The 23,606-nt window shown below is 37.8% G+C and overlaps 4 protein-coding genes and 1 pseudogene across 6 annotated transcripts in view; 3 read left to right on the forward strand and 2 right to left on the reverse strand.

Annotated features, from left to right (window-relative positions):
• The first annotated feature begins 698 nt into the window (after window positions 1-698).
• LOC107689969 (claudin-5-like) lies at window positions 699-2,180 on the forward strand. The gene has a single exon (XM_016488182.1). The coding sequence runs from the start codon at window positions 827-829 to the stop codon at window positions 1,478-1,480; it is 654 nt and encodes a 217-aa protein (XP_016343668.1). The 5' UTR covers window positions 699-826; the 3' UTR covers window positions 1,481-2,180.
• Window positions 2,181-3,442: 1,262 nt separating this feature from the next.
• LOC107689539 (short-chain specific acyl-CoA dehydrogenase, mitochondrial-like) lies at window positions 3,443-8,753 on the reverse strand. Its single transcript, XM_016487559.1, has 10 exons — window positions 8,673-8,753; window positions 6,978-7,141; window positions 6,734-6,883; window positions 6,192-6,303; window positions 5,816-5,967; window positions 5,456-5,626; window positions 4,714-4,851; window positions 4,484-4,579; window positions 4,303-4,359; window positions 3,443-4,221 (listed from the first exon to the last, which is right to left on the reverse strand). Exons 1-10 carry the CDS (start codon window positions 8,698-8,700, stop codon window positions 4,069-4,071), a joined length of 1,221 nt encoding a protein of 406 aa, XP_016343045.1. The 5' UTR covers window positions 8,701-8,753; the 3' UTR covers window positions 3,443-4,068.
• Window positions 8,754-9,609: 856 nt separating this feature from the next.
• On the reverse strand, window positions 9,610-12,039 carry LOC107689545 (beta-crystallin B1-like; annotated as a pseudogene).
• Window positions 12,040-13,778: 1,739 nt separating this feature from the next.
• On the forward strand, window positions 13,779-17,764 carry LOC107689555 (beta-crystallin A4-like). 2 transcript variants are annotated; one of them, XM_016487578.1, is made up of 6 exons: window positions 13,779-13,837; window positions 14,181-14,224; window positions 15,367-15,485; window positions 17,007-17,148; window positions 17,302-17,444; window positions 17,532-17,764. In XM_016487578.1, exons 2-6 carry the CDS (start codon window positions 14,186-14,188, stop codon window positions 17,677-17,679), a joined length of 591 nt encoding a protein of 196 aa, XP_016343064.1. In that variant the 5' UTR covers window positions 13,779-13,837; window positions 14,181-14,185; the 3' UTR covers window positions 17,680-17,764. The 2 variants fall into 2 exon arrangements, with proteins under 2 accessions (XP_016343064.1, XP_016343072.1); XM_016487586.1 differs by having other exon boundaries at window positions 13,782-13,837; window positions 14,178-14,224.
• Window positions 17,765-19,008: 1,244 nt separating this feature from the next.
• Window positions 19,009-23,606, forward strand: part of grk3 (G protein-coupled receptor kinase 3) — a 54,418-nt gene continuing 49,820 nt past the window's right edge. The window contains exon 1 of one of the 2 annotated variants that reach the window (XM_016487546.1): window positions 19,009-21,156. In XM_016487546.1, the coding sequence (XP_016343032.1) occupies window positions 21,044-21,156 (113 nt within the window). In that variant the 5' untranslated portion in view covers window positions 19,009-21,043. The remainder of the gene's footprint in view (window positions 21,157-23,606) is intronic. The other variant, XM_016487536.1, reaches the window with a different exon arrangement.

Raw genomic sequence — 23,606 nt, forward strand, 5'->3', positions numbered from 1 at the left:
ATACATATTCATTATATTAATAAACTGTATATTGCATTTGATATTTTAACAGCATCTTAATACATTAAGCCATATTAAGTGTTTTTCTATGGGTGGAAAGCGCTTAACGAGAGACGCATTGCGTTCATATTCTGCTGTTCTTTGGCCATGGATTTGCAGGTCTTGTCTTTTTCTTCTACAGATGACTTGCAGGACCCTGTATGTTATGGTACTAGATTTAGCACCACCAGAGCGTCTTGTCTCCTTTGGCAACACGCACGATTTGTGTCGACTGCACCTGACGTCGCAGGTATCGGAGAGTGCAAGTGTCGATTGCAAGTGACTTCGTAATTTAGTTTCTTTTTTCTTGTCTTCACCACCTGGCTACTGTTGTAAAATGTCATGTCTATGTCTAAATGTCTATTTATGAATCAATAAATAGAACAAAATAAAAAATAATAAAGACTGCAAGTGACGTCGCTAGCGGAAGTGCAAGTGCCTGAGAGTGCAAGCGCCAGCTGCAGCCAGACCCTTCTCGCTACCGTCACTTTTGAAAACTCCGACTGAATGATGCAGTTTAGTCTTATCCCGTTTTGTCCAGCGGCTCTCACTTCTGATTGGCTGTCGGGAGACGCGCTGCGCTCTGATTGGCTGGAGCCGCTCCTCTTTGTTATGAGTGCACTTATAACAGCATCCTCCCTGCACACAAGAGCAGAAAACTCCCACCGCATCTCATCCTGCAACACTGCCAAGCGATGTAGAGATACTTCTGCTCTGAACACCTGCTTTGAACAAAAATACTTTTTCTAGACTTTCTCAAGTGCATCAAAAAAAAAACTTTGCAAAGATGATTTCTGCATGTCTGGAGATTATTGGACTTGGCTTGAGCGTCACCGGGACCCTTTTGGTGATGGTGGCTTGTGGGCTGCCCATGTGGAAAGTGTCCGCCTTCATCGAGGGCAACATCGTGGTGGCGCAAAACATCTGGGACGGACTGTGGATGTCCTGCGTGGTCCAGAGCACAGGTCAGATGCAGTGTAAAATGCACGACTCTGTCCTGGCGCTGAACACTGACCTCCAGACCGCTCGGGCTCTGACGGTCATCTCAGCGGTTTTGGGTGTCCAGGCTCTGATGATAACCATCGCCGGTGCTCAGTGCACCAACTGCATCAGTAAAGAGTCCATCAAAGCCAAAGTAGTCAACGTCGGAGGGGTGATATACATCATCGCAGGCTTGTTTGTGCTGGTGCCTCTGTGCTGGATGGCCAATAACATCATCTCGGACTTCTACGACCCTCAAGTCCCTTATGCAAAGAAGAGAGAAATTGGAGCTGCGCTCTACATCGGATGGGCAGCATCTGCCATGCTTCTGGTCGGAGGAGTGATCCTGTGTTTCTCTCGTCCACATGATGAGAAATCCTCGTATCCTCTAAAATATGTACCTCCACCTACAAAAAGCACATCAATCAATGGGGACTATGATAAACGAAACTATGTGTGAACCTCAACGTTCAACCATGGACTAGTGGCTCTGCGCATATGGACTTTCAAGGCTGTAAACTTTAATATCTGGGTAGTTCATCAATAATTGTATTTTTAATTCAAAAACAAGATTTAAGGTTCAAATATATATGAAAATGTATTTTTAGGTGCTCTGTTTCTTATAAATGAGTGTGAGAAATGATTTTTTTAAGTTTGCATATCCATTAAAACGGCATGTTAAAAAATGTTTAAAATAGTTTTAGATGAAATAATGTAAGTCAACTTCCCAGTTACATGCAACAGGTCTTGTACCAAACTTAGCAAACATTCAGATAATCAATTGACAATGTATAAACTTTGACTGTGTATGTATAAACTATGTTTGATTATATTTTTCTGTCTTTAGCTCCTTTAACAGTTTGTCCTAGTAATAATGAATTAGATGTACACGGGTATTTTTTTGTCTTAGTGATATTAGGGTCAGCGGCCCACTTGTTTGCATTTGATTTTAATCACTGTGGCGTAAGGTGGGTGAAGGGAGGGTCTATATTTCTTGTTTTTGTTCCGCTTTATGAGAGTGCACTAATTAGACACGGTCTGTGCTTCAATAAGACACTGAATAATGCCTATTGTTCTGCCTATAGACTCCAGGCTGCAGCTTTACATGAGACTGTTTTGATTATCTAAACCTCCTGATTGTACATAGTTGTATGAAACCATTTTTCAGTAAATTTGTGCATATTCAAAGTAATAAATAAAAATTTTTGTTGGTAATAATGTGTCCAGTTGCATCATTTTGATGGTACATAAATGAGGCGTGTTTCATATGCATGAGATGTCTGAAGTGTACACAAGAATTGTAGAAAAAGCTATGTGATATGGTTTTAGATTTCTGATATCTTTTGAAAATAAACCAACATTTCCAGCTTGTTTTTATACAGTTAAAATGAATATACTAAATGGTTCCCTAAATTACTAACACATTTGACAATATACTTAAAACAAACAAAAGCTTCGAAAAGTGTGCCTTTGCCATCTTTTTCAAAATAATCTAATGCTATGACATTCATACATATGAATGTGTTTATATAATTTTGGTTGGCCACTGTAACCAGTAGAGGTTAAAGGAATATTTCACCTAAAACATTTACTCATCCTCAGGCCATCCAAGATGTAGATGCATTTGGTCTTTCACCAGAACAGATTTGGAGAAATTAGCTTTACATCACTCGCTCACCAATGGATCCTCTGCAGTGAATGGGTGCCGTCAGAATGAGAGTCCAAACAGCTGATTAAAACATCACAATAATCCACAAGTAATCTACACCACTCTAGTCCAGAAATTACATCTTGTGTTGTGAAAATCTGCATGTTTTGGGGGGAACTATTCCTTTAACCTGCACTGGTTAAAATTATTTTTTTTTTTTTGCACGTATGATCTTAGGCATTGTTAAAGCAAGGACAACAAAAGTCAGAGCCGTGACCTTTATCCTTATAAAAAATCATCAGCATCATTTCAGGTCTCCGGAATTCTGGAACTCTGACTCAGTTCTGAGTCCTGTGGGAAAAGCTCACACGCTCTGAAATGACAGAAACGGCACACAGGAAATGATGGCGCCTCTTCCCCCCTGATGTGGCCGATAGATTAGAGACCCGCAGCACGTGGGACTGAAGCCAAATCTGGTCAAGCGCTCATTTCCCCATAAACTAACAAACAGCACACACACTAACAAATGCATATGTGTTAAATAAACAGGGTTCTTTAATAGGATTCTTTTGAAATTAAATATGCAAATATTAAATATTTTTGAAATATGCAAAAATGTTTTCACCTAAACAAACCATTTTGATATCGAAAACATAAAAACAGAAAGTATGTCAAATAAATACAAAATATTTCATATTCTGAACTTTTGTAGGTCACTAATCAAACGTAAGACATTCATGAAAAAATGTTTCAGTTCAATTTTCACACAAATTTGTCTTTTGTTAATGCATTTTTTATTATTAAATTAGACAAAACAGAAGATTTTTCACTAGTGATCGCAAGACTTTTGGAGCCCACTGAAAATTGTTCATTTCAGCATTGTATTATTCAAGTTGGCCAAAGAAACAACTGCAACATGTACTAGTCCAAGCTAGCCGTTTTAAAACCCTCAAACTTTGTCCCATAAACAATTTCCCTTTAGCCATAGTTCAAACCAAATTCTATCATCAGAGGAATCTTAGAATTACAATAAGGTGTTACAATAAACCAACTTTAAACAAATCATAGTATTAAAATTTGATATCATTATTTATTTTAAAATGCATAACAAATACACACAATTCATTATGTACAATCAGATATGCATTTAAATTCCCAGTGAAGATTAGTCCTTACAGTCTGATACAAAGGCATACGATCCAGACTCTACTGCATTCTTGTGGCACAAATGAGAAAATGCACTTCAAACAGTCTTGAGTCACTCTATCTGTGATAGAGCAACATTAATACATCTTCAGTGGCCAGTCACAGTAACACAGTCCTGAGATCTGTGACTGACCAGATCAGCCAATCCAGGCACAGTGTCGTAACAGAGCGAGTCAACGTGAACATCAGCTCTCCTACTGCTGATATTCTTTGAGAATGTTGTTAGCAATGACTAATCTCTGGATCTCGCTAGTGCCTTCGTAGATCTCTGTGATGCGGGCGTCACGGTAGTGTCTCTCAGCAGGCATGTCTGTGACGTAACCCATCCCGCCCAGCACCTGGATGGCCTTCACATTTCAGCAAAATACTCATGTTAGTGCATCTACAGTTGGATGGGTTTAGAAATAAAATATCTATTTGATGATTACCTGGTGGGAGACAAACGTAGCAGCCTCAGATGCAGCCAGTTTAGCCATAGCAGCTTCCTGCAGTACGAAAAAACACACATTTTTCATGATATTCATTGCACCACTAACCCCAAGTTTAAATAAACCATTAGCACATTTACCATAAACTTCACAATAGTTAGTTATGAGGAAACAGACTAACCTTAGTGAAAGGTTTCTTTGCGTCCCTCAGCATAGCAGCTCTCCAGGTGAGCAGTCGAGCGCTCTCTATGGCCAAGGCCATGTCTGCCAGTTTAAACTGAAAGAGACATTTATAGAGAAACGTCAGCAGCTGAATCATCCCAGATGAAAGATGAAAACACTAAAGCTTTCCACTTTCCCTCTGAATGTCACACAGGGAGTGTTTGTAGTGAGTTACAGTCAGTATATCACCTGTATCGCCTGCAGTTTCCCAATCGGAGCACCGAAAGCTGTTCTTTTATGAGCGTAATCAGCCGAACAGTCCAGCGCCGCCTGAGCAATACCAAGAGCCTGTGCTGCGATACCAAGCCGCCCGCTGTCCAGAGTTTGCTGTGGGATGGAAAACAGCTGCATTAGATCCCATGTAAACAAAGCAAATGTGAAAGAGCTTTAGTCTTATAACTTGACTAAAATGAAATGGTTTTATTTACAGTAACCGACAAAGGTTGAAATGGCACTGAGTTCCAAATTCAAAATATTGAAGAGAGTTTTTTCTCCCAGCCCATCCTCCTTAGACTCAGCAATCACACAGGTTGCCAGATTGAGGACACGCAACAGGAACATGTGCAATTGACACTGTATGCTGATGAGCTTCTGGACATAGAGGTTTTTAGATGGATGCCGAGGCTTTTTAGGTCAGGTAGAATTTGCAATGTCTGACGCAGTTTATTTGTTGGCTTCCATGGTTGCCATACGCTGTGTTTTCCACCAACTGGCAACCCGGGGTACCGAAATACTATTGGGTAAAACTGTCAGTGGGTGGAATTACACAGACCAAAGCAAAAACAGCGATTCCAACATGGAACGCACATTTCAAAGTAGAATAACTGGCTGAAGCATTGTTTTTCATTTCCTACATTTCTGCAAACATATTGTGCTATTTTTATGCTTTAGTACAGTCAAAAAATGACATACAGCACCTTTAAAATCATACCATTGCAATATTAAAGCCCATTCCACGCTCTCCCAGCATGTTGCCAAGTGGGATGCGGCAGTCTTCCAGAATGATATTGGCAGTCGATGAAGCTCGAATTCCCAGTTTGTCTTCTTTCTTCCCTAAAGACAACCCCGGATGAGGCATCGGCACTAGGAAGGCACTAATTCCCTGATTTTTAAGTAAAATAAAACTGTATAAATAATTATACAAGTAAATAAATAATGTATTTTTTCATTTGAAAATTCCCAATTCACCCTATGAATACATAAAATCAAAACAATTTCAGCTCTTTACATTTTTATGAACTTAAATTACACTGCATAATCAGTCGTTTTCAAATCAGTTCAGCACACGAACCTTGTGTTTTAAGCTCTTGTCTGTTGTGGCGAAAACGACGGTGGCGGAAGCATCCCAGCAGTTGGTTATCCAGGCTTTGGTTCCGCTCAGAACCCACTCGTCTCCCTCCTGCTGTGCCAGTGTTGACGCCGCACCTGCATCGCTGCCGTTTCCTTTATAGCGAAAAACATATCTTCAGCAAAACATTTCATACCACACTTAGATGAAAACAAGCTCTCACTGATGTTAGCGTAAAAATGGCAACTCTATGGATCTGTAGATGTAGAGCATAAATGAAATCATCTCAATAATCCACAACTGGTGGTTGTGTGAAGGAGTATGAGTGCACCTGTGTTTAGAAAGCAGACAGATCTCATGGAACTGCAGCTGTGTTTACCTGGCTCGCTCAGAGCAAAACAGCCAACTCTTTCCCCCGTGGTGAAGGGAGTAATCCACTGCTTTTTCTGTTCTTCTGTGCCAAACTTCAGAATTGGACCCAGGTACAGCGACTAAAACACAGCAATTCGATCGCATGCAGAATTAAATCTCAGCTAAATGATAATGAAAAGGACAGGTTTGATACTTAGAGATTCAGTTCAGTAACCTGTAAAGTATGAGCAATAGTGATTCTATATAATATATATATATATATATATATATATATAATACAGTATGAGAAAAAAATAAGTATCAATATAATAATTATACATATATGTATATATGTATATGTATGTATTTATAAAAATGAAATGAAAAAGTGTTGGCCCCCTTCCTGATTTCTTATTTTTTTGCATGTTTGTCACACTTGAATGTTTCAGATCATCAAACAAATTTAAATATTACACAAAGATAATGCAAGTAAATACAAAATGCAGTTTAAATGTGCACTTAAACAGATTCAGCAGAATTCATTGAGTCACAGAATAAAAGACGACTCACATTATTCACACTGACGATGACTCCGGTCGATGCACATCCTCTGCTGAGCTCTTCCACGGCCAGACAGTACGCCAGATAATCCATCCCAGCTCCACCCAGACTCTCTGGTACCTCTACAGCCATGACACCCATCGCTCCCAGTTCTTTTACCTACACCATCCAAAAATCAACCACAATCATCCTCATGTGCTCTAATCGAAAGACAGTGAATACTGTGGAGCTCCATGGCTCAAGCTCCTTTTACCTGCTTGGCTGGGAACTTGTGATCTTTGTCCAGTTGAGCAGCGATTGGCGCAAGTTCTTTTTGTGCGTAATCCCTACATGTCTGCCTCATCATCTGGTGCAACTCTGGCAGCTCCGCAAGCTGGCTCAAACAGCGAACGCCATGCCCTACCGCCATGCCCAGAGCTGATAAATACAGAAAAGAAGATTATAGTAACATGTATACTGTATATATTTACTAAATGAATAATGATAAAATGAAACGGCAACATAAATGTGATTCCGCAAAAAAAAAAAAGTTTATGATAAAGCAGGGAAATCATAGATACATGGCAATTAGGGCTGCACGATTATGACAAAAATCATAATTGTCGATTATTCCCTTGAAATTGTAATTGCGATTATTAATTACGATTATCACAATTTACACTGAATGATGTTTATACCATTGTTTGATGCAACTGCATGCCGTATTTTTATATGAAAATAAACAAGCTGAAAACACTCTAACTGAAAAACCTTTAGTGCTTTTCTATAGTATTAAGCCTCAAATGTCAAATATACATCGGATTGGTTTCTTCTTTAAATGATAAAAAAAGTAAAAATATGAATGGTATTATAATGTTATACTAAAACTAAAACAATTGAAAAACCCTTAAGATAACAGGTAGAAAGAAAAAAAAAACATATCTTAAGCGTGCAGAATAATAACATAAGTGGACTTTGAACGATTAATTGCCGCTTTGAATGATTACATAATTGTGGCATCCATAATTGTAATCACGATTAGAAATTCGATTAATTGTGCAGCCCTATTGTGCAGCCCTAATGGAACAAAATATGCATAAATTGCAACACTAAATCATAATCTAATCAGTAGAAAATATTTGAATATTACAGTATTTTACATAGTAAAATTACAAAGAAAATCATGAAACTTCCATGGCTAATGTACAAAAAACTATATATGTTAGTTTATATATATATATACTCGTATTTCACTAGTAGCATTTATATGTTAGGGTAGTGAAATACGGTAATGAGTTTATGCGCATGCGCAGAACCTGCAAAAGTAGGTAAAAGGTCATTGTGCACTTTCACACTATCCAAAATAGCTGTAATGAGAAAAATGCATTAAAATGGTAGAATTGTGCTTCTGTATATGTATAATCAGTTAGATAAACCAACTCTGAATGCATTACGCGTGCATTTCTTCAAGAAACTAGCAGGAGTTTGACTGTTTACTCTGAGTGACATTTGTTTTGAATGAAACAGTCAGATGTCAGGGTAAAGATTAAGATTAACCCCACATATGACAATAAACCATCCAAAACAACACGAACATAGGAAACTAATATTTCAGATTTCATACGTGTTCGTGCCTAATCATGGAGAATCATGAAGTGAATTTTAATAAGGTAAGCATGTGATTATTCTTATTCTATTTATTGACTAGTTTATTAATGGTCTTAACTTTAGACCTAACCGAAACAGGGGCGTATAAAGGAAATTATTATGTGTTACGTTAATATTTATTCAATTAACGTTACCAAAAATTTAGACAGTCGTACAAATGTTTGTGAATCACTCTGCATTGGTCGCTTAAATAAACTAGCTGCAAATGCATCCAGCGGCATATTACATGCGCACAGAGTCGCTCATGAGCTGCGAGTGACACTGCTGTAAGGATACAGTAACAATCAGTAACACTACTGACCTCTCCGTGCTTTGAAAAGCGCCGCCATCTTGGCTCTGATGTATCTACTTTCGCAACAGCAAACAGGAAGCGATGTGTGACCGGTCGGGTCATGTGATCATGACGTAACGCAGACGTTTTATTTTATTAGATCTATTTTATTAGATTTTATTATTTATTAGAGTTGAAAATGAAATATACATTTGAAGTTTGTGATATATTTAAATTGATTTATATTCATTTTTAAATGTCTGTGTAAATGAAGGTCTCACTCTATAGTCTATATTATGATAAAAATAAAATCAAGATACATTTTAATACAGAAACTGTATATATACTAATCCATAACCTGATAAGTAATTGTTTTACAGATATTAGTTTTTAAATAATTTATTTGAGCTTAAATTAAATTATTAATCTATGTATGTCGAAATGTAAAGTAAATTAAGGCTTCACTCTTTATTATAATAAAGCAGTGAAATTATAGCATAAAATACATTTTAATAAAAGCACATATATTGCGATACTAATGCATGATATGATCAATAACAGGCTTACAGACATTAGAAATTATTTATTTGAGTTTAAATTAAATATAAATGTATTTTATCAAATACATATTATATTATAAAAATCAAAATTAAATATTACATAAATATTTATAAAGATAATATTTATATTTAAATGCTATATTTAAAACATATAATTAACCCTATATAATACACATTATGTTCAAATTATGGAATATGCATCCCATGAGAATTATGTTAAAACGAAATAGCTCTATTAGCAAAATTAAGATATTTTGAATATTTAAATTTTCCCTGGACATATTTATTTTTTTTTTTGGGAGGGAATTTGTGTATTTGTATTGTAGCCTATATTTGTGTATGTAAGTCCTTTAAATGTTAGAAAAGAATAACAAGAGAGGTCAGCTTTTTTGTTTTTCCAAAACATGTTTATTATTGGCATCATAAAAAGTCAGTTAGATGTCCGGGACAATTTAAATGAATCTATTCTGGGGGGAGGAGTCAGAGAAAAGTGGGCGGTACGGGGATAAAAAGCACCATGAGAAGGCTAGTCGCTATGCTACAGGACCGCAGCGGGGTGAGTTCACTGTTTAGCGGTGGTCAGATTGAAGAAGCCGCGCTGGTGGAACTGCATGTCCCTCACACGGCGCATGGACTGAATCTGAGGCTGGAAGGTGTCTGTAGTCGCCGCACTCAAACAGATACTGGTAGCCTCTGTAGCCAGGGTACTGGTATCCCACCCAACTTCCAAAAGAGGAACAGAGTGTGTAAAACATGGGATAGTATTGCTCTTAGCCGTTAATTTAGGTTTTGATTTGGTACTCACGCTCCACCGGGAACCCTCACGCTGCCCACTCTGTCGCAGAAGCCATGCGCCCACAGGGTTGGCACGTCATCCTCCTGGATCTCCATCTTGTTGCCCTGGAAGTCACACAGCTCGTACAGGCAGATCTTGTGCTCCATGGGGTCCTGTAGGCATTTGGACCAATTAGCAACATGCATTTAAATACAATAACGAGAAGTTGCGATGCTCTCCCAAGTGTCCTACCATGCGGATGGGTCTGAGGGACATGAGACAATCACTGCGGTAGCTGTTTGACCAGGTGTCCCAGCGAGGATACTCGCCCTTCTCCAGGATGAACATCTCGCCACGGAAGTTAGTCTGCTCGAAGGCAACAAAGCTGAAGACATGGACAGCAGGGACAGATGTGTACCAAACAGTGGACGAGGGAAAAAAAAGAGGGATAGAGGGATGACAGCATGAGTACGGAGGGAAAAGGATGGTACCAACTAGATATAGCTCAGGGTTATAGTTAAGAAAACTGAAAATGAAAAAGTGAAAATACATTTTAAAATATTTTAAAAGTATAATTTTCATTTAGTTTAACTTTATGTACTAAAATAACTAAAACTCAAATAAAAATGAGTAAAAACTATATAGGCATATTAAAAAAAATAATAAAAAAATGACAAAAACACAAAACAAAATACTTATTAAAATAAAAAAGTAAGTCAAAATACTGATATAAGCTATAAAAGTATCTCAAAGATTTAACTACAGCCTCTATGTTTTCCCCATCCACATTAGAAAATATCCGTGACTTACGGGCCGCACTCAACAATGATACTGCGGACTCTGTCCATTCCGCGTTCACAAACGTTCATGCACTCATTCTGGACCTCCATCATCCTGCCCTGGAAGTTCTCCTGGTCGAACAGGAAGATCTGCAGGAGCCGTAGAAGTAGAGCATGACCAGGTTTCCCACTTACTTTCTTAATTTCACAATTAAGCCTGATTTTGTGGATACTCTTAAAAATGAAGTTTCCAAAAGGATTTTTCTGCAACGATGCCATAGAAGAACCATTTTGGGTTCCCCAAAGAACCTTCTTAAGACCGTTAAAGAACTTTTTTCTATTATGCACAATGGAAAGTTTCCATGGATGTCGAAGGCTCTTCATGGAACTATAGAAGCCAATAAAGTTCTTCAGAACCAGAACAGTTCTTAAAATAACACATTTTCTTAGTGTGAAGTATTTTTGAACTATCTAAAGAATATTTTTCCACTACAAAGAACTTTTTGTGCAATGGAGATTCTATAGATGTTAAGCGTTCTTCATGGAAGTCAAAAAAGAACGATTTTTTTCTTTTTATTTGTTGAAGAATTATTTGGGTTCCTCAAAGAACAGTTCTTTAAAGAGCATTTTATAAAGAACCTTTGTTGCAATGGATTTTAAAGATTCTTTGTGAACCATAGATTCCACTAAAGATACTTTACTTATAAGAGTGTAGGTTTCATGCGAATCACAATGTCTGTAAGTGGTCTGTCTGACAAAATCCGATCTCTAAAACCAGATACTTACTTTGTAGTTACCCATGAATCCGGGGTCTCCGGTCTTGGAAGCCTTGCTGGTGGCGGCAGGGGCGGGAGCTCCCTTGTCCTTGGCGTCAGTGCCCTGGTTGGTGGCGGACTTGGCGGTCTGAGACATGATGAAGGGGTTCAAGAACGTCTGTGAGAAAAGAGCAAAGGGTGGGAAAATGTCATGAGGCTTGAAACTGGTGCGTATACTCCAAAACATCCATGTGGGACTGGTGTTGTGGGACAGGGGTTGAATGTTAGGCATGGTACGGTTTGGGCTTCACATTTCAAATGGTTCCAATCCCTGAAAAACCAGTGAATCCAGGGCAATTCCCTACTAGATCTGTGAGATGGTGAAGGGACTCAGCTTTTGCTGTATCCGTTTTACCTGGGCTCTTACCTGCTTGAGTACAGCTGTGCTGGGTTGGCTGGCTCGTGCTGGCCCCCTCTGACCAGTGCTCTAACTTTTATACCCTGGCAAGGGGAGTACAGAGGCCCTCGGGGTACAATAGAAACACGTCGTCATCAGACTTTGCCTGTGCCAAAGCCGCAGGGTCATCGCATAGCCCAGAAGGCTCTCCCCGCAGCGCCCGTAAGCATTTTACTGTCAATGAAAAGCCCTGACAATGGCACTTTCCCTCTTAGCCGGTGCTCTATGCTATAGGCTACATATGGACAGGGGTCAGGGGTCACGTGATCCTAATCCACTCTACTTTGCTCTCTGACTTTGCCTGAGTTTCACAAGAAATACACGCTGTGATGTTTGCACTCTGATATACACTCTGATTTCAAATGCATTACAATATATATTTTGTGTGCAATTATAATCTTCATCAAATTAATTTATAGTTTTTTATTTTTAATATATTTTAAATATACATTTTTTATATATATATATATATATAATTTTTTATCATATATTTTTTTTAGGTTTAATGCATTATTATTAGTAGTAGTAGTAATTAATACTAGAGAGCTTGTGATGTTTATATATGAATCTATATTTTAACATATAATGCATTATTATTATTATTATTACTATTGGCCATAAGAAAAGTTTTTATATATATATAAAATATTGTGTTCATTATTATTATTCTTGCTACAAAATGTTGGCCATATTAAAATCCATACCTGACATCCATTAATGGTTTGATTCCAGTCATTCAGATTCTCATGATTTTTAGGCTTAATATTATGTTTTCAATGGCATCTTTTAGGTCGTGTTTGTGTCTTGGTATGTGTGATAGCAGACACAGAATGAGCTTGTTATGCAACAGAAGGATCCCACATGGAGTTGCACAGAGTCTCACAGGCACTCTTTGAACATGCGGTTTGAGATATACGGCTACAATCTTCTCAAATGAATGGTGCAATAACCCCGTAACAACTGCAATGTATCTTTTGAGAGCCTCTCCTCACTCTGACTCACTGATTAGCAATAACCTTTGAAAGCACAGTGATAAATAAAGAGCAGTGTACAAACCTTAACATGCTTTAGCTTTATAGAAGCCTTGCAGTTTTCATCTAATTGTATATAATAAATGTTTTTTATATTCTGATGTGAACTTTTTTTGCTTGCATTTTATGTTCGAAATTTGCTATATGCATTAAATGTATTCTTCTTCTTCTTATTATTATTATTCACTTTTTGTTTTCACATCTCCAAACTATTAAAAAACCAAGACCAAGATCAATTATTTTCCTCAACATATTTAAAGGTTATCTAAAAGTTTGATTTACCTAATTATCCTGGGCCACAAACAAGGGATATTTTAAAACTATATTATTGTACAAAAGCTAAATATATTACTGTGTAAATCCTAATACTTTTGAATCATTTAGTATCTTTTATGATGTTATTTACTGTAAGTGTATGACATCTTCACACCATCACTGTAGAGTAGACCTCCCCTGCTGTCAATCATTATTTTCAACGCAGTCACTGAACCAAAACAAGAGCGTCATATATGGAACGTGTCCAAGACCAGCATCATCTCCCCCTGCACATGCACTGTCTCAGATCCACGTCGGCCCTTGACACGTATGTGCATGTGACACGCGTGTGTCCAGGTCCAAGCGTCCAGGCCTGGATCCAGGCAGGGATAGTGTAGCGTTTGCACTTCTCCAGCTGTATAGATTTAACCCCTCTTTTGTCAGCTGGACAATGGTAGGCCCCTCCCTCGCTGCTGAGCCGGGGCTTTTACTGGGCCCTTTGCCAGGGGAGGCTTTAAAAGGGTACATGCACATGCCCAGCTTTCACTCTCACATCAGGACGTCCCAAGGCCATCGAAGCGAGGTGAGTTCTTCTCCGCTACGGGCCCGTTGTCTGTCCCCCTACCTCCCTTATACGTTTACACTGCCACAGGCCTCGGCTTCTTATAGAGAGGCCTTCCTGTTTGGTCCGATAACTTGAGAATGACTCAAAAACAGAGCACATAGTCAGACCGTGCTGATGTAAAGTCTCATTTAGTCTAATTCAGATGCGCATGTCCATGCTTGTGGTGTTTAGTGTGTGTGTGAGATGTATGGGATGTTGATTTGTCATCACTATTATCTTTAGTGAAGTTTCATAGACTAATTCTATGTTTAATCTGGAACTTTGAACTGTTTGTATCCACTTGCTCTTTGTTTTCAAGCAGACGAGATGACTCACCATTGCACCAAGTTCTCTGGCCATTGGAAGGTATGCTGTAAAAAATTATTCGTTCTGAAGTTGTTAATGAAAAAGAAAAAAAGATTGATTATTTTACAAGAAAAGACTATTTCAGTTTTTTTTTTACTCCAAAATGTTGGTTAATTCAGTGTGTTACTTGTCATTTATTTGTAATTGTTTGTGAAATTTGCTAGCAATTTCTGAGTGAAAATTAATATACACCATTTTTAGTGTATTGTATATTTTTTTGTTTTAGTCATTTTTAAAAATATATTTAAAAAAATACTATTTTACAATAAGTGCATTTTACAAGATAATAAAATGCTTCAAAATTTCACGTTTAATTCAATGTGTTACTTACCATTTCTTTGTAATTGTGAAATTTACTTTTTAATTTTAATTTGAGTAAAAAATGGTCAGATTTTTCAAAGTTGTAAATCACAAAATTATAACAAAAATTATTGAAATACATTTTACAAGATTTTTTTTGAGTGTTTCTGCTTCTAAAGATGACATTGATTCAATGTTTCACTTGCCATTTCTTTGTATTTGTTTGTGAAATTTACTAGCAATTTCTAAGAGAAAATTGACTTTTTTTTTCAAAGTTGTAAATCAAACAATGATTATTGAAGTACATTTTACAAGAAAATACTATACTCCAAAATTTCACATTAATTCAATCTATTACTTGTCATTTCTTTGTAATTGTGACGTTTACTAGCAATTTTTGAGTAAAAATGGTCCGATTTTTCAAAGATGTAAATCAAACAAATTTGACAAGAAAAAGATATTTCCGTTTTTCTAATTTCATGTTTAATTCATCGTGTTCTTTGCGATGAAATTTACATGCAATTTCCAATACACGCCAATTTTTTCCAGCGCATATTTGACACTATGCTGTCACTCATCAAGATCTCCAAAACAAGCTGTTGTTTTCCAAGGAATCTCACATAAGTCCGAAAAGATTGCATAATGATTGCAAGTGCTCCAGGAATGTTGTTATCTGGACGCTTTTGCTATAATTTAATAGTATAAGTCCTCAGATGTATCCGCTGGTGTTGAGTAACTGCTGCTTTTAGAGTGCTTCACATCCCATTTGGCCTTTTCCCCAACATGCAAGTCTTTAATTGTGCCCTTGAAATCTTTAAAGGCGCCCAACCTCTGTCTTCCAGATCATCGTGTACGACGAGGAGTGTTTCCAGGGTCGTCACCATGAGTTCACCTCCGAGTGCTGCAACGTCATGGAGTTCGGTTTCGAGAGCGTGCGCTCATTGAGAGTGGAGAGCGGAGCGTGAGTGTTTTCTCCAAACCCTTTGTCTGATAGTTTACGTAATTCCTGAGGTTTGTGCCAATCATCTCCACTAGCTGAGACTCCACATCAGACAAAACCAAGATCTGACCCTTCACTCCCATAAAAAACATGCTCTATAAGGCCAAAAGCAAACATCAACAGTTTAGGCTTCAGATGACAGTCAGATCTCTGGATGTGGCTCATGTGAGTACGTCTGCTCAATCTGAGGTATCATTCATGTGGTTTCACTAACAGTGCTAAGTGGCAGAAGTTGGGGTTAATGGTTTGTCTGAGCAGTAGTAATCGTGATTCTTGGTCAGCAGGGGTTTTGTTCAACAAGCGTGTTCTTATTCCATGTGGCATTTTATTTATGTAACCTTAATTTGAACAGGCAGGTCACTTAAGAACATGTTTTGATGTACAAGGACGGTCTGATTTGAAACCTTCATGCCACGAACTGATGCCACAGTGTTGTTTTAGTAAAAGATGATTTTTTGACGGTGTAAATAAAACATTATTTCGAGTATGTTCTTCAAGAAAATAGTATTTCAGTTTTTCTACTTCAAAGCTTCAAGTTTAACTCAATGTGTGATTTGATATTTCTTTGTAATTACTTGGGAAATGTACTAGCAATTTCTGATTAAATCATACATGATTTTTAAAAAGTACTATATATATATATACCATTAAAGTATTTGTAAGTATATATATATATTTCTTTTTATATTTAAAGTTTTCATTTTAATTTTAGCTTACAGCTTACATTTTAGGAATTTTTGTGTGGGCTTTTGTCTTTTTTGTTCATTTTTTTTTTTTTGTTTGATATTTCTTTTTAGCCTTAATTTATTTTTTATTTCACTTATAGCTATTTTAGTACTTCAACTTAAACTAATTTCATTTCAGTTAGTTGCCAAGGCATATCTATTTTTGTTTAAGCTTTACATTTTTTCTATTCTAATCTAATATTTATATTTTATTTTATTTCAGCTTATTAAAAAAAACTAAAACGATTTTTAATAGTTTCAGTTAACAACACTGAAAAAAAAAATCAAATTTCAAAGTTGTAAATAAAACATTTTTGATAAGATTATTGGAGTATGTTTTACAAGAATATTATTTCAGTCTTTCTACTGCAAAATTTCATATATGTTACTTTGTAATTATTTGTGAAATTTCTGAGTGAAATTCAACACCAAGTTCTTTCAGTGTATTTTACATATATACTATTTTGCATTCGCTTTTAATTCTGTTTTCATTTTCATTTTAGCTCAAGTTTTAGTAATTTTGTTATGTGCTTTTGTCTTTTTTTTAAATTTTTTTAGTTTAAAATTGTTTTTATTACAGTTTTAGTCATTTTAGTACTTCAACTTATTTTATTTAATTTAGTTGCCAAGTCCAAGTTTTTTCATCTAATATATATATTTAACTTCAGCTTTATTTTAATGAACTAAAAAGATAACTTTAATAGTCAATACTGTGGCACACAAGTTCAGCCGAGGCTTAACCCGTGTTTTTGTTCAGGTGGGTCGGCTACGAGCACGGAAATTACCAGGGTCACCAGTTTGTGCTGGAGCGTGGTGAGTATCCTCAGTGCGATGCCTTTGGAGGAAGCAATGCTTACCACATCGAGAGAATGACCTCCTTTAGACCCATTTCCTGCTCTGTAAGTTCACAAAATCACATCACACATCACTGACCCAACCTGCCTTATCTGACCTCATTTTGCATTGGTTTTGATTGCAATTAATTCATATTATAATTACCATTTATGGTTTGCATTGGAAATTGGAAATGCTCATTGGCTGATTCCTCCCAGAACCACAGGGAGTGCAGAATGACCATCTATGAGAGGGAGAACTACCTGGGCCGCAAGGGAGAGCTCAGTGACGACTACCCCTCTCTTCAGGCTATGGGATGGTGCAACAATGAAGTGGGCTCTATGCGTGTTCAGTCCGGAGCGTGAGTATCTGTTTGGGTTCTTCTGTGTCATTTTTCCTTTCGCATTTTTCATTCACCGCCGTCTGTTCTTCGATCCGCACGCTACAGGTTCGTGTGCTACCAGTTCCCTGGTTACCGTGGATACCAGTACATCATGGAGTGTGACCGCCACTGTGGGGAGTACAAATACTTCAAGGAGTTTGTCTCCCATTGCCAGACCCCTCAGATCCAGTACATCCGCCGTATCCAGCAGTAACGGATTTCTCCTCGCCCCTCTCCTTGCAAAAACTCTCATGCCCCTTTCTGCCCGATGCTAAATAAACTGTCTTTCTTAAACCTCACTGACCTCCTGTTATAAATCTGTGTCCAAAAAAAAAAAAAGAAGAGTGCATTTACTAAAACCTCAGAGCAACATTGAGGAATTTTGGACACTTTCAAACAAATTCTGTTTATATAACTTTTTTTTTTTTTTTGGCTCAAAAACTTTCTTTTTAAAAGGATAGTTGACACAAAAATTGTAATTCTGTCATCATTTGTCAGATGTATGAGTTTCTTTCTTCTGTTGAACACAAAAGAAGATATTTTAAAGAATGTTGGTAACTAAACAGTTGACGGTACCCATTGGCTTCTATTGTTTTTTTCATCCATACTATGGAAGTCAATGGCTACCATCAACTGTTTGGTTACCAGCATTTTTAAAAATATATTATTTTGTGTTCAACCGAAGAAAGAAACTCATACAGGCTTGAAACAACCTGAGGGTGAGTAAATGATGACAGAATGTTTATTTTTGGCTGAACTATTCCAAGGAAATAAAATGCACTTTCGCCTGTTTTCCGCCAGAGGGAGCAATAAGCCTACAAGCCAAATGATCATAAATAAGAAAGGCATGCAGGTTTATTGAGAAACAAAATATCATAATTCTCTTTGGAGAATAAACGAAAACGGTCCATAACATGACTTAACTTGTTCCTAGAAGTGGGTTTAAATATCATTGTTTGTCAGATTAAATCATATGACCAGGAACTGAAAGGAGAAACCCAAACAAATCAAAATTTTTTTGTAGATGCATTGTTGATAAAAGAGGTGGGATGCGCTTACACAACGATTTTTATTTAGATAACATGGCGCAGCCACTAGACTTCGCTACTATGATATAGCCATGGGTTATGAATATTAATTAAGTACAGTGACGTGCGCCAGTACGCCTAGCAGATTTGCTGAAAAGTGAGTGGGCGCTATTCAGACGGCGAATGAAAAATCCTTCTATGGGGAAGGTTCGACTTATGAATATTAATGAGGTAACATGACTGGGCGCTTCAGGAAGGTTACTAAGCAACGTCAACAAGATCTATTTAATATGCATGACAGCCTTCGCCGTAGTAGTTTTTTTATGTACTTCGTTTTTTACGCTTTTACATTTAGTCATTTAGCGGGCGCTTTTATTTAAAGAGAGAGCATATGTTGCCTAAATCAATTCAGTTAAAGAAGTATAACAAAAGGGCACTAAAACAACTCGAACAAAAGTGTCAATGAATAAAATCAAAAGGAATTCAAGACTACACACCTCAGGAGTCCAGCTCCGCCTCGTCAAAGCGCTCCAGTTCCTTGTTTTGAGGCTCCAGCGCCGGGTTTTGTAGCGACTCGGCCGCTGGGAGGAAGTGCAGTTCTCAGAAAAGCCTTTCACTTCACGACGCGCCGAGGGGCTCAGCTCACTCACAAGCACTAAAATAAGAAAATAGTCGTCTATTCCCGTCTGGATTAACCGCAGGGAATCCTCAAGAAGCACTCTCTCCCGGAGGGCCTGAGCGGAGTCGGACTGGAGTGTTTTATGTGGACGGATATAGTGTTTTTGTTGAGCGATGTCGGAAGAGATGAAGACTTGGATCTGCGACCCAAACACGGATGGGAACGAAAAGAGTGGTTTCTCTCGGCAGTAACATCGAAAAATCCAAATCGGATGTCTTTTGGAAGAAAGTACATTTGAGACCCCTGAACGAAGCGTGTCGGGGTTAAAAGCCACGTCGTTTTTCTTCCTCGAAACTCACAGTTTCGTCCGCATAAACTTGAGCTTGAGACGCACAGCCATGCATATGAAGTTCCGCGAGATCTAGCGCAGAGATTTCAGGGTGAACTCTTTATTTTTGTTTTTTTTTTATTCACAACTAAATCACAGTAGCTGTGTTTTTATGTATATTCCTGTCTTGCAGTTTCATCTGAGCACGTTTTGTGGCACTATCGCGACATTTTTTTTAGAAAAAGGAAACTCGGAATGCTTTCGTTCACATCTGCTTATTTCCTTTTCTAGCGCCCCCCTCTCTTCTGTAGGTTACAGTAGAGCAATATCTCAGCCGTTTTTTGCTTAGAGCACACCTCTCATTACATAAATAATCTGACGAGCAAGCAAATCCAGTTTAAGAGGGAAACTGCATTGCACTGCACGAGGCAATGGACTTGCCACATCGAAACGCATCTAGTTTAATTTTGGCCCTTTAATTGGCTTCTAAATTCAAGACAACCAGCTTGGATCAGCAAGAGGAGTGAGTGACAGGCAGATCGCAACCATCGAACCACAAAAATGGGGATTTGTTTGTGATATTACCAGGATATTTACACGCATGCATATGCTGTTTAGATCTTGAATGCTTTTTGGATATTCAGAAAACAATCCAGCTGCTCGTGTCGCATCGCTAGCCATTATTTATGTGTCTCCAACCATCGGGCTTCAGATTTCCACCATCTTTCCGCCTTGATACATATTACCCTTATTATATGTGGTCTGTTTGCGTGCTGTCAACTGGTTAATGTGATTGAACCGCGTCCATTTTCATGCATTGGTGATTTGTCAGTTTTGCAGCGAGCTGGCTTGCTTTATTTTAATACCTTAAGGAGATCGTCTTGTCCGCTCGTTTACGACTCGTATTCTATATCTCGTTGGTTTTAACGGGATCGCATCGACGTTTTGATTTGAGCATCATCCATTTGTGACACTGACTGGCCAGCTTGCATGTATTTGTAGTTAACCAGCCCGTTATTTCCATTCATCTGCACAGACGGTGGCGTAAATTAACTTGCATGTCATTTTTTGACGGTCGTTACACCGGCAGGTGGGTTGGTTGTTCGCGTTAAACTCACCCAAAGGGGGTGGGTGCTGGATGGGGGGGGGTTCGATTAATCGATATTATCGTTATCCCCATCTAGAATTAAAATTGTTTTGGAAATTTCCGGGCTTGGAGGTGATGCCATGCACATATATTTCTCCTCACTGAAACAAGAAGCCATTTCTACAACTCCAGTGGACCTGAGGGTGACGTTGTTTCATAGATAAGCAACCTATAGATTTTCTATTCGGGGTGGATTTTTGTTCTTCTTCCTTCTGCTTTTTTCGTCTATTTTCAGCCACGATGATTGATTTCTGAGAGATTTCTGAGGGGAAAAAAACGATAAAAAAAAAAAAAAGAACTGAGGCTGGGATAGATGTTCGCGCCTCTCTCGCGCATCATCACCACCACCATCATCATCACAGCTCCCGCGCTCGTCTCGTGCTGAGTTCGCCCACCGTCCCCTCACGGCCGGTTCTGGTACTGTTAGCGGCTCGGGTCGACCCAGAGGGCTCGAAGATGGCGGACCTCGAAGCGGTTCTCGCCGATGTCAGCTACCTGATGGCGATGGAGAAGAGCAAATCGACTCCAGCGGCCCGCGCGAGCAAGAAAATCATCCTTCCTGAACCCAGGTAAGCGAAACGAGTCTGTCAGACAGTTGATTCATACTCATTACGTCTAATATTTTGTTGAGAAGCAGTGGGTTGACATGTCAACATATTGAGGTATTAATTTCCACTGCATTTTGACTGAATATTCGTGTAATTTGGTGTTAAATAAGCGATTTTAAGTGTTCCCTGTCACCATCCTTAGCAATAGCCTCTCATGTAACGTTACACACAGGGTTTACTGTTTACTGCTTTCTTTCGCTTACAGAAAACACCATGGTATTTTTAGATTAGCTACTTGTATGTAGCTTAGTAATATATCATGTTATTTAAATACTTAAGAGTAACATGTAAATACGATGTTACGAATATGATAATTAGGCCTGTACAGTACTGACTAGTAGTACCTGATACCGCGGTAACACTACAGTACTTTTTTGTAAGCGTTGGCTAAATACTAATTATCGTGTTATAAAGCGATTGTCACACATTTTTGTGCTGTGTTTAGTGTTTTTGAGGGTGTTCAGCAGTTACTGAGGCTTGCTGGGAAAATTCCCCCGTGTGAATCAATGGCTCTTATCACCTGTAGATTTACACAGGGTTGAGGGTGATATTCACTGTAAACAGGTCGAAATTCTGACATTGCCTTCACATTTGGGCTTGCATATTTAATAAGGCGTACAAATGCCCTTTGTTGGGGTTTTGTGTGACTGTTTTGAATGCTTAGACTGATTTTGAATGCTTCAATGCTTTGGAAGCGTTGAAGCAGACAGTATGTATTGTATTGGAGTATAAATGTAATATGTTGAATGTGTTTCTTGCACCTCGTATCAGCTAACTTTTAGTTTGTGCTTTTGTTTGTCTTGATTAATCATTTTTAATTTAGAGTTTTTAACTTCTGCTTTCAAATGGTAAGCATTAGGTTTACGTTTTAACCCCGTTTTTCCACTCAGCCTACATGTATCACAATTTGTTTTCATTGCCTTCGAATTGCACATTGTTTGGAGGACAAAATTGGGCAGGATGTGGAATAACAATTTTGTAAATAACTGATGGAAATGAATTAATATTTTTTTTTATTTTTCATCCAAATAAGTTAGTCAGTTAATAAAATAATCTTTATATAAAAATTTTATATTTATGTCAGATTTAATTAGTTCATATTAGCTAGACATTCAACAATTCTTGTCCCACTGAAAGCAAGGAATCTCATGGTGTCTAGAAGTAGTAAACCTATACTAAACATAATTAGATAGGCCTAAAATATTGTTAATCATGGTCTTTGTCGGAGTTTATTGTACCTGTCCTCTTGGATATCATGTGAGGAGTCCGTTGTGTGTATTGGATTTTTTTTTGGCCACTGTCCGAAAACTGTAAAAGTGATAAACTGACTATGGCGTTACATTTTATGTAGTTATTTGGCCATTTACTACCCCTTCGGGTGACTGAACGTTGTAAATGTTATTTAGACCTGCTTTTGGTAACAAACCAAGGCCCAAGAAATAGGAAATGGTATTTCATATTTCACAGTTTGCTAATCTCATTGGATCATTGTGGTGATACGGCTGTCAGTTTACAATGTAAAGCCTGTGGTTCAACACAAAGCTTTTATTGTACAGTTTACATGAGCATGTGTCTCAGTATAGCCTGCGCATTCGTGGAATTGCAGTAGTTGGAATGTTTTTAAAGTTTATATAACACTTAAAAGTGATTAGTGATCTCTCAGTGTAGCTGCAAGTTTTGTTGTCAGGTAAACAGATAAGACTGGTTAAAAGTGCACAGGTAGCAATGCATCCCTTTCTTGGAAATATGGGCAGTTAAGGCCATGTTTAGACTTTTCCTCAGCATGTTATGTTATATACTATATAGTGTTTCCCAATGTTGAATTACCTAGAATGTAGTGAGGGTTTAACTAAAAACTAGGGCAGTATTGTAATTTTACTACTGTAGTGTGAAGTATCAGTTATGAAAAATTAACATGTCATTTACATTTATTTTGGTGAAATTTTGCAGGGCAAAAAGGTATATATTGTCAATAGTGTAGAGATGCGTGAAGCACAGCTCACACAGAAGTAACTTTCAAACCAAACAGGTCATTTTCTATCAGTCATCACAGCAAATTTGAATCCGTTGTGAATCTGTGTGGGGAAATCTTTTGCTTTTAAGCAAAAATCCCGATCATGTAGAATCCTATTGGAATGACTGGATTTCACCCATGAAAATTTGCTGAACAACTGTAAATATGACCACACCTTGACAATAGTATTGTATTTCTGTCTTTGGGATAATAATGATGTTGATGTTGATGTTGTTGTATGTATTCAAATAGTTTTGCTTTCTAAAAACACCAATCTGAATGTGACTGAGACACTATCATGACTAAACCAACCCTCTACAGACACCTTGGCAATTGAATCGCCATTGGCTAGTATATTTTTTTGTTTACTCGCCAGACTGAAATACTATACTATATA

The sequence above is a fragment of the Sinocyclocheilus anshuiensis genome, unplaced genomic scaffold (assembly GCF_001515605.1).
Source record: "Sinocyclocheilus anshuiensis isolate Anshui unplaced genomic scaffold, SAMN03320099.WGS_v1.1 scaffold393, whole genome shotgun sequence".
Taxonomy (NCBI): domain Eukaryota; kingdom Metazoa; phylum Chordata; class Actinopteri; order Cypriniformes; family Cyprinidae; genus Sinocyclocheilus; species Sinocyclocheilus anshuiensis.

Bases quoted from the DNA above. Each gene is read 5' to 3' on its own strand.
- LOC107689969 (XM_016488182.1), top strand. From the start codon at position 827: ATGATTTCTGCATGTCTGGAGATTATTGGACTTGGCTTGAGCGTCACC.
- LOC107689539 (XM_016487559.1), bottom strand. From the start codon at position 8,700: ATGGCGGCGCTTTTCAAAGCACGGAGAG. The intron at 4,360-4,483 runs GTTAGTCTGTTT...TTCGTACTGCAG, and splicing joins CAAAGAAACCTTTCACTAAG to GAAGCTGCTATGGCTAAACT. The intron at 4,222-4,302 runs GTAATCATCAAA...TGAAATGTGAAG, and splicing joins CTACGTTTGTCTCCCACCAG to GCCATCCAGGTGCTGGGCGG.
- LOC107689555 (XM_016487578.1), top strand. From the start codon at position 14,186: ATGACTCACCATTGCACCAAGTTCTCTGGCCATTGGAAG. The intron at 14,225-15,366 runs GTATGCTGTAAA...TCTGTCTTCCAG, and splicing joins AGTTCTCTGGCCATTGGAAG to ATCATCGTGTACGACGAGGA. The intron at 17,445-17,531 runs GTGAGTATCTGT...CGCACGCTACAG, and splicing joins ATGCGTGTTCAGTCCGGAGC to GTTCGTGTGCTACCAGTTCC.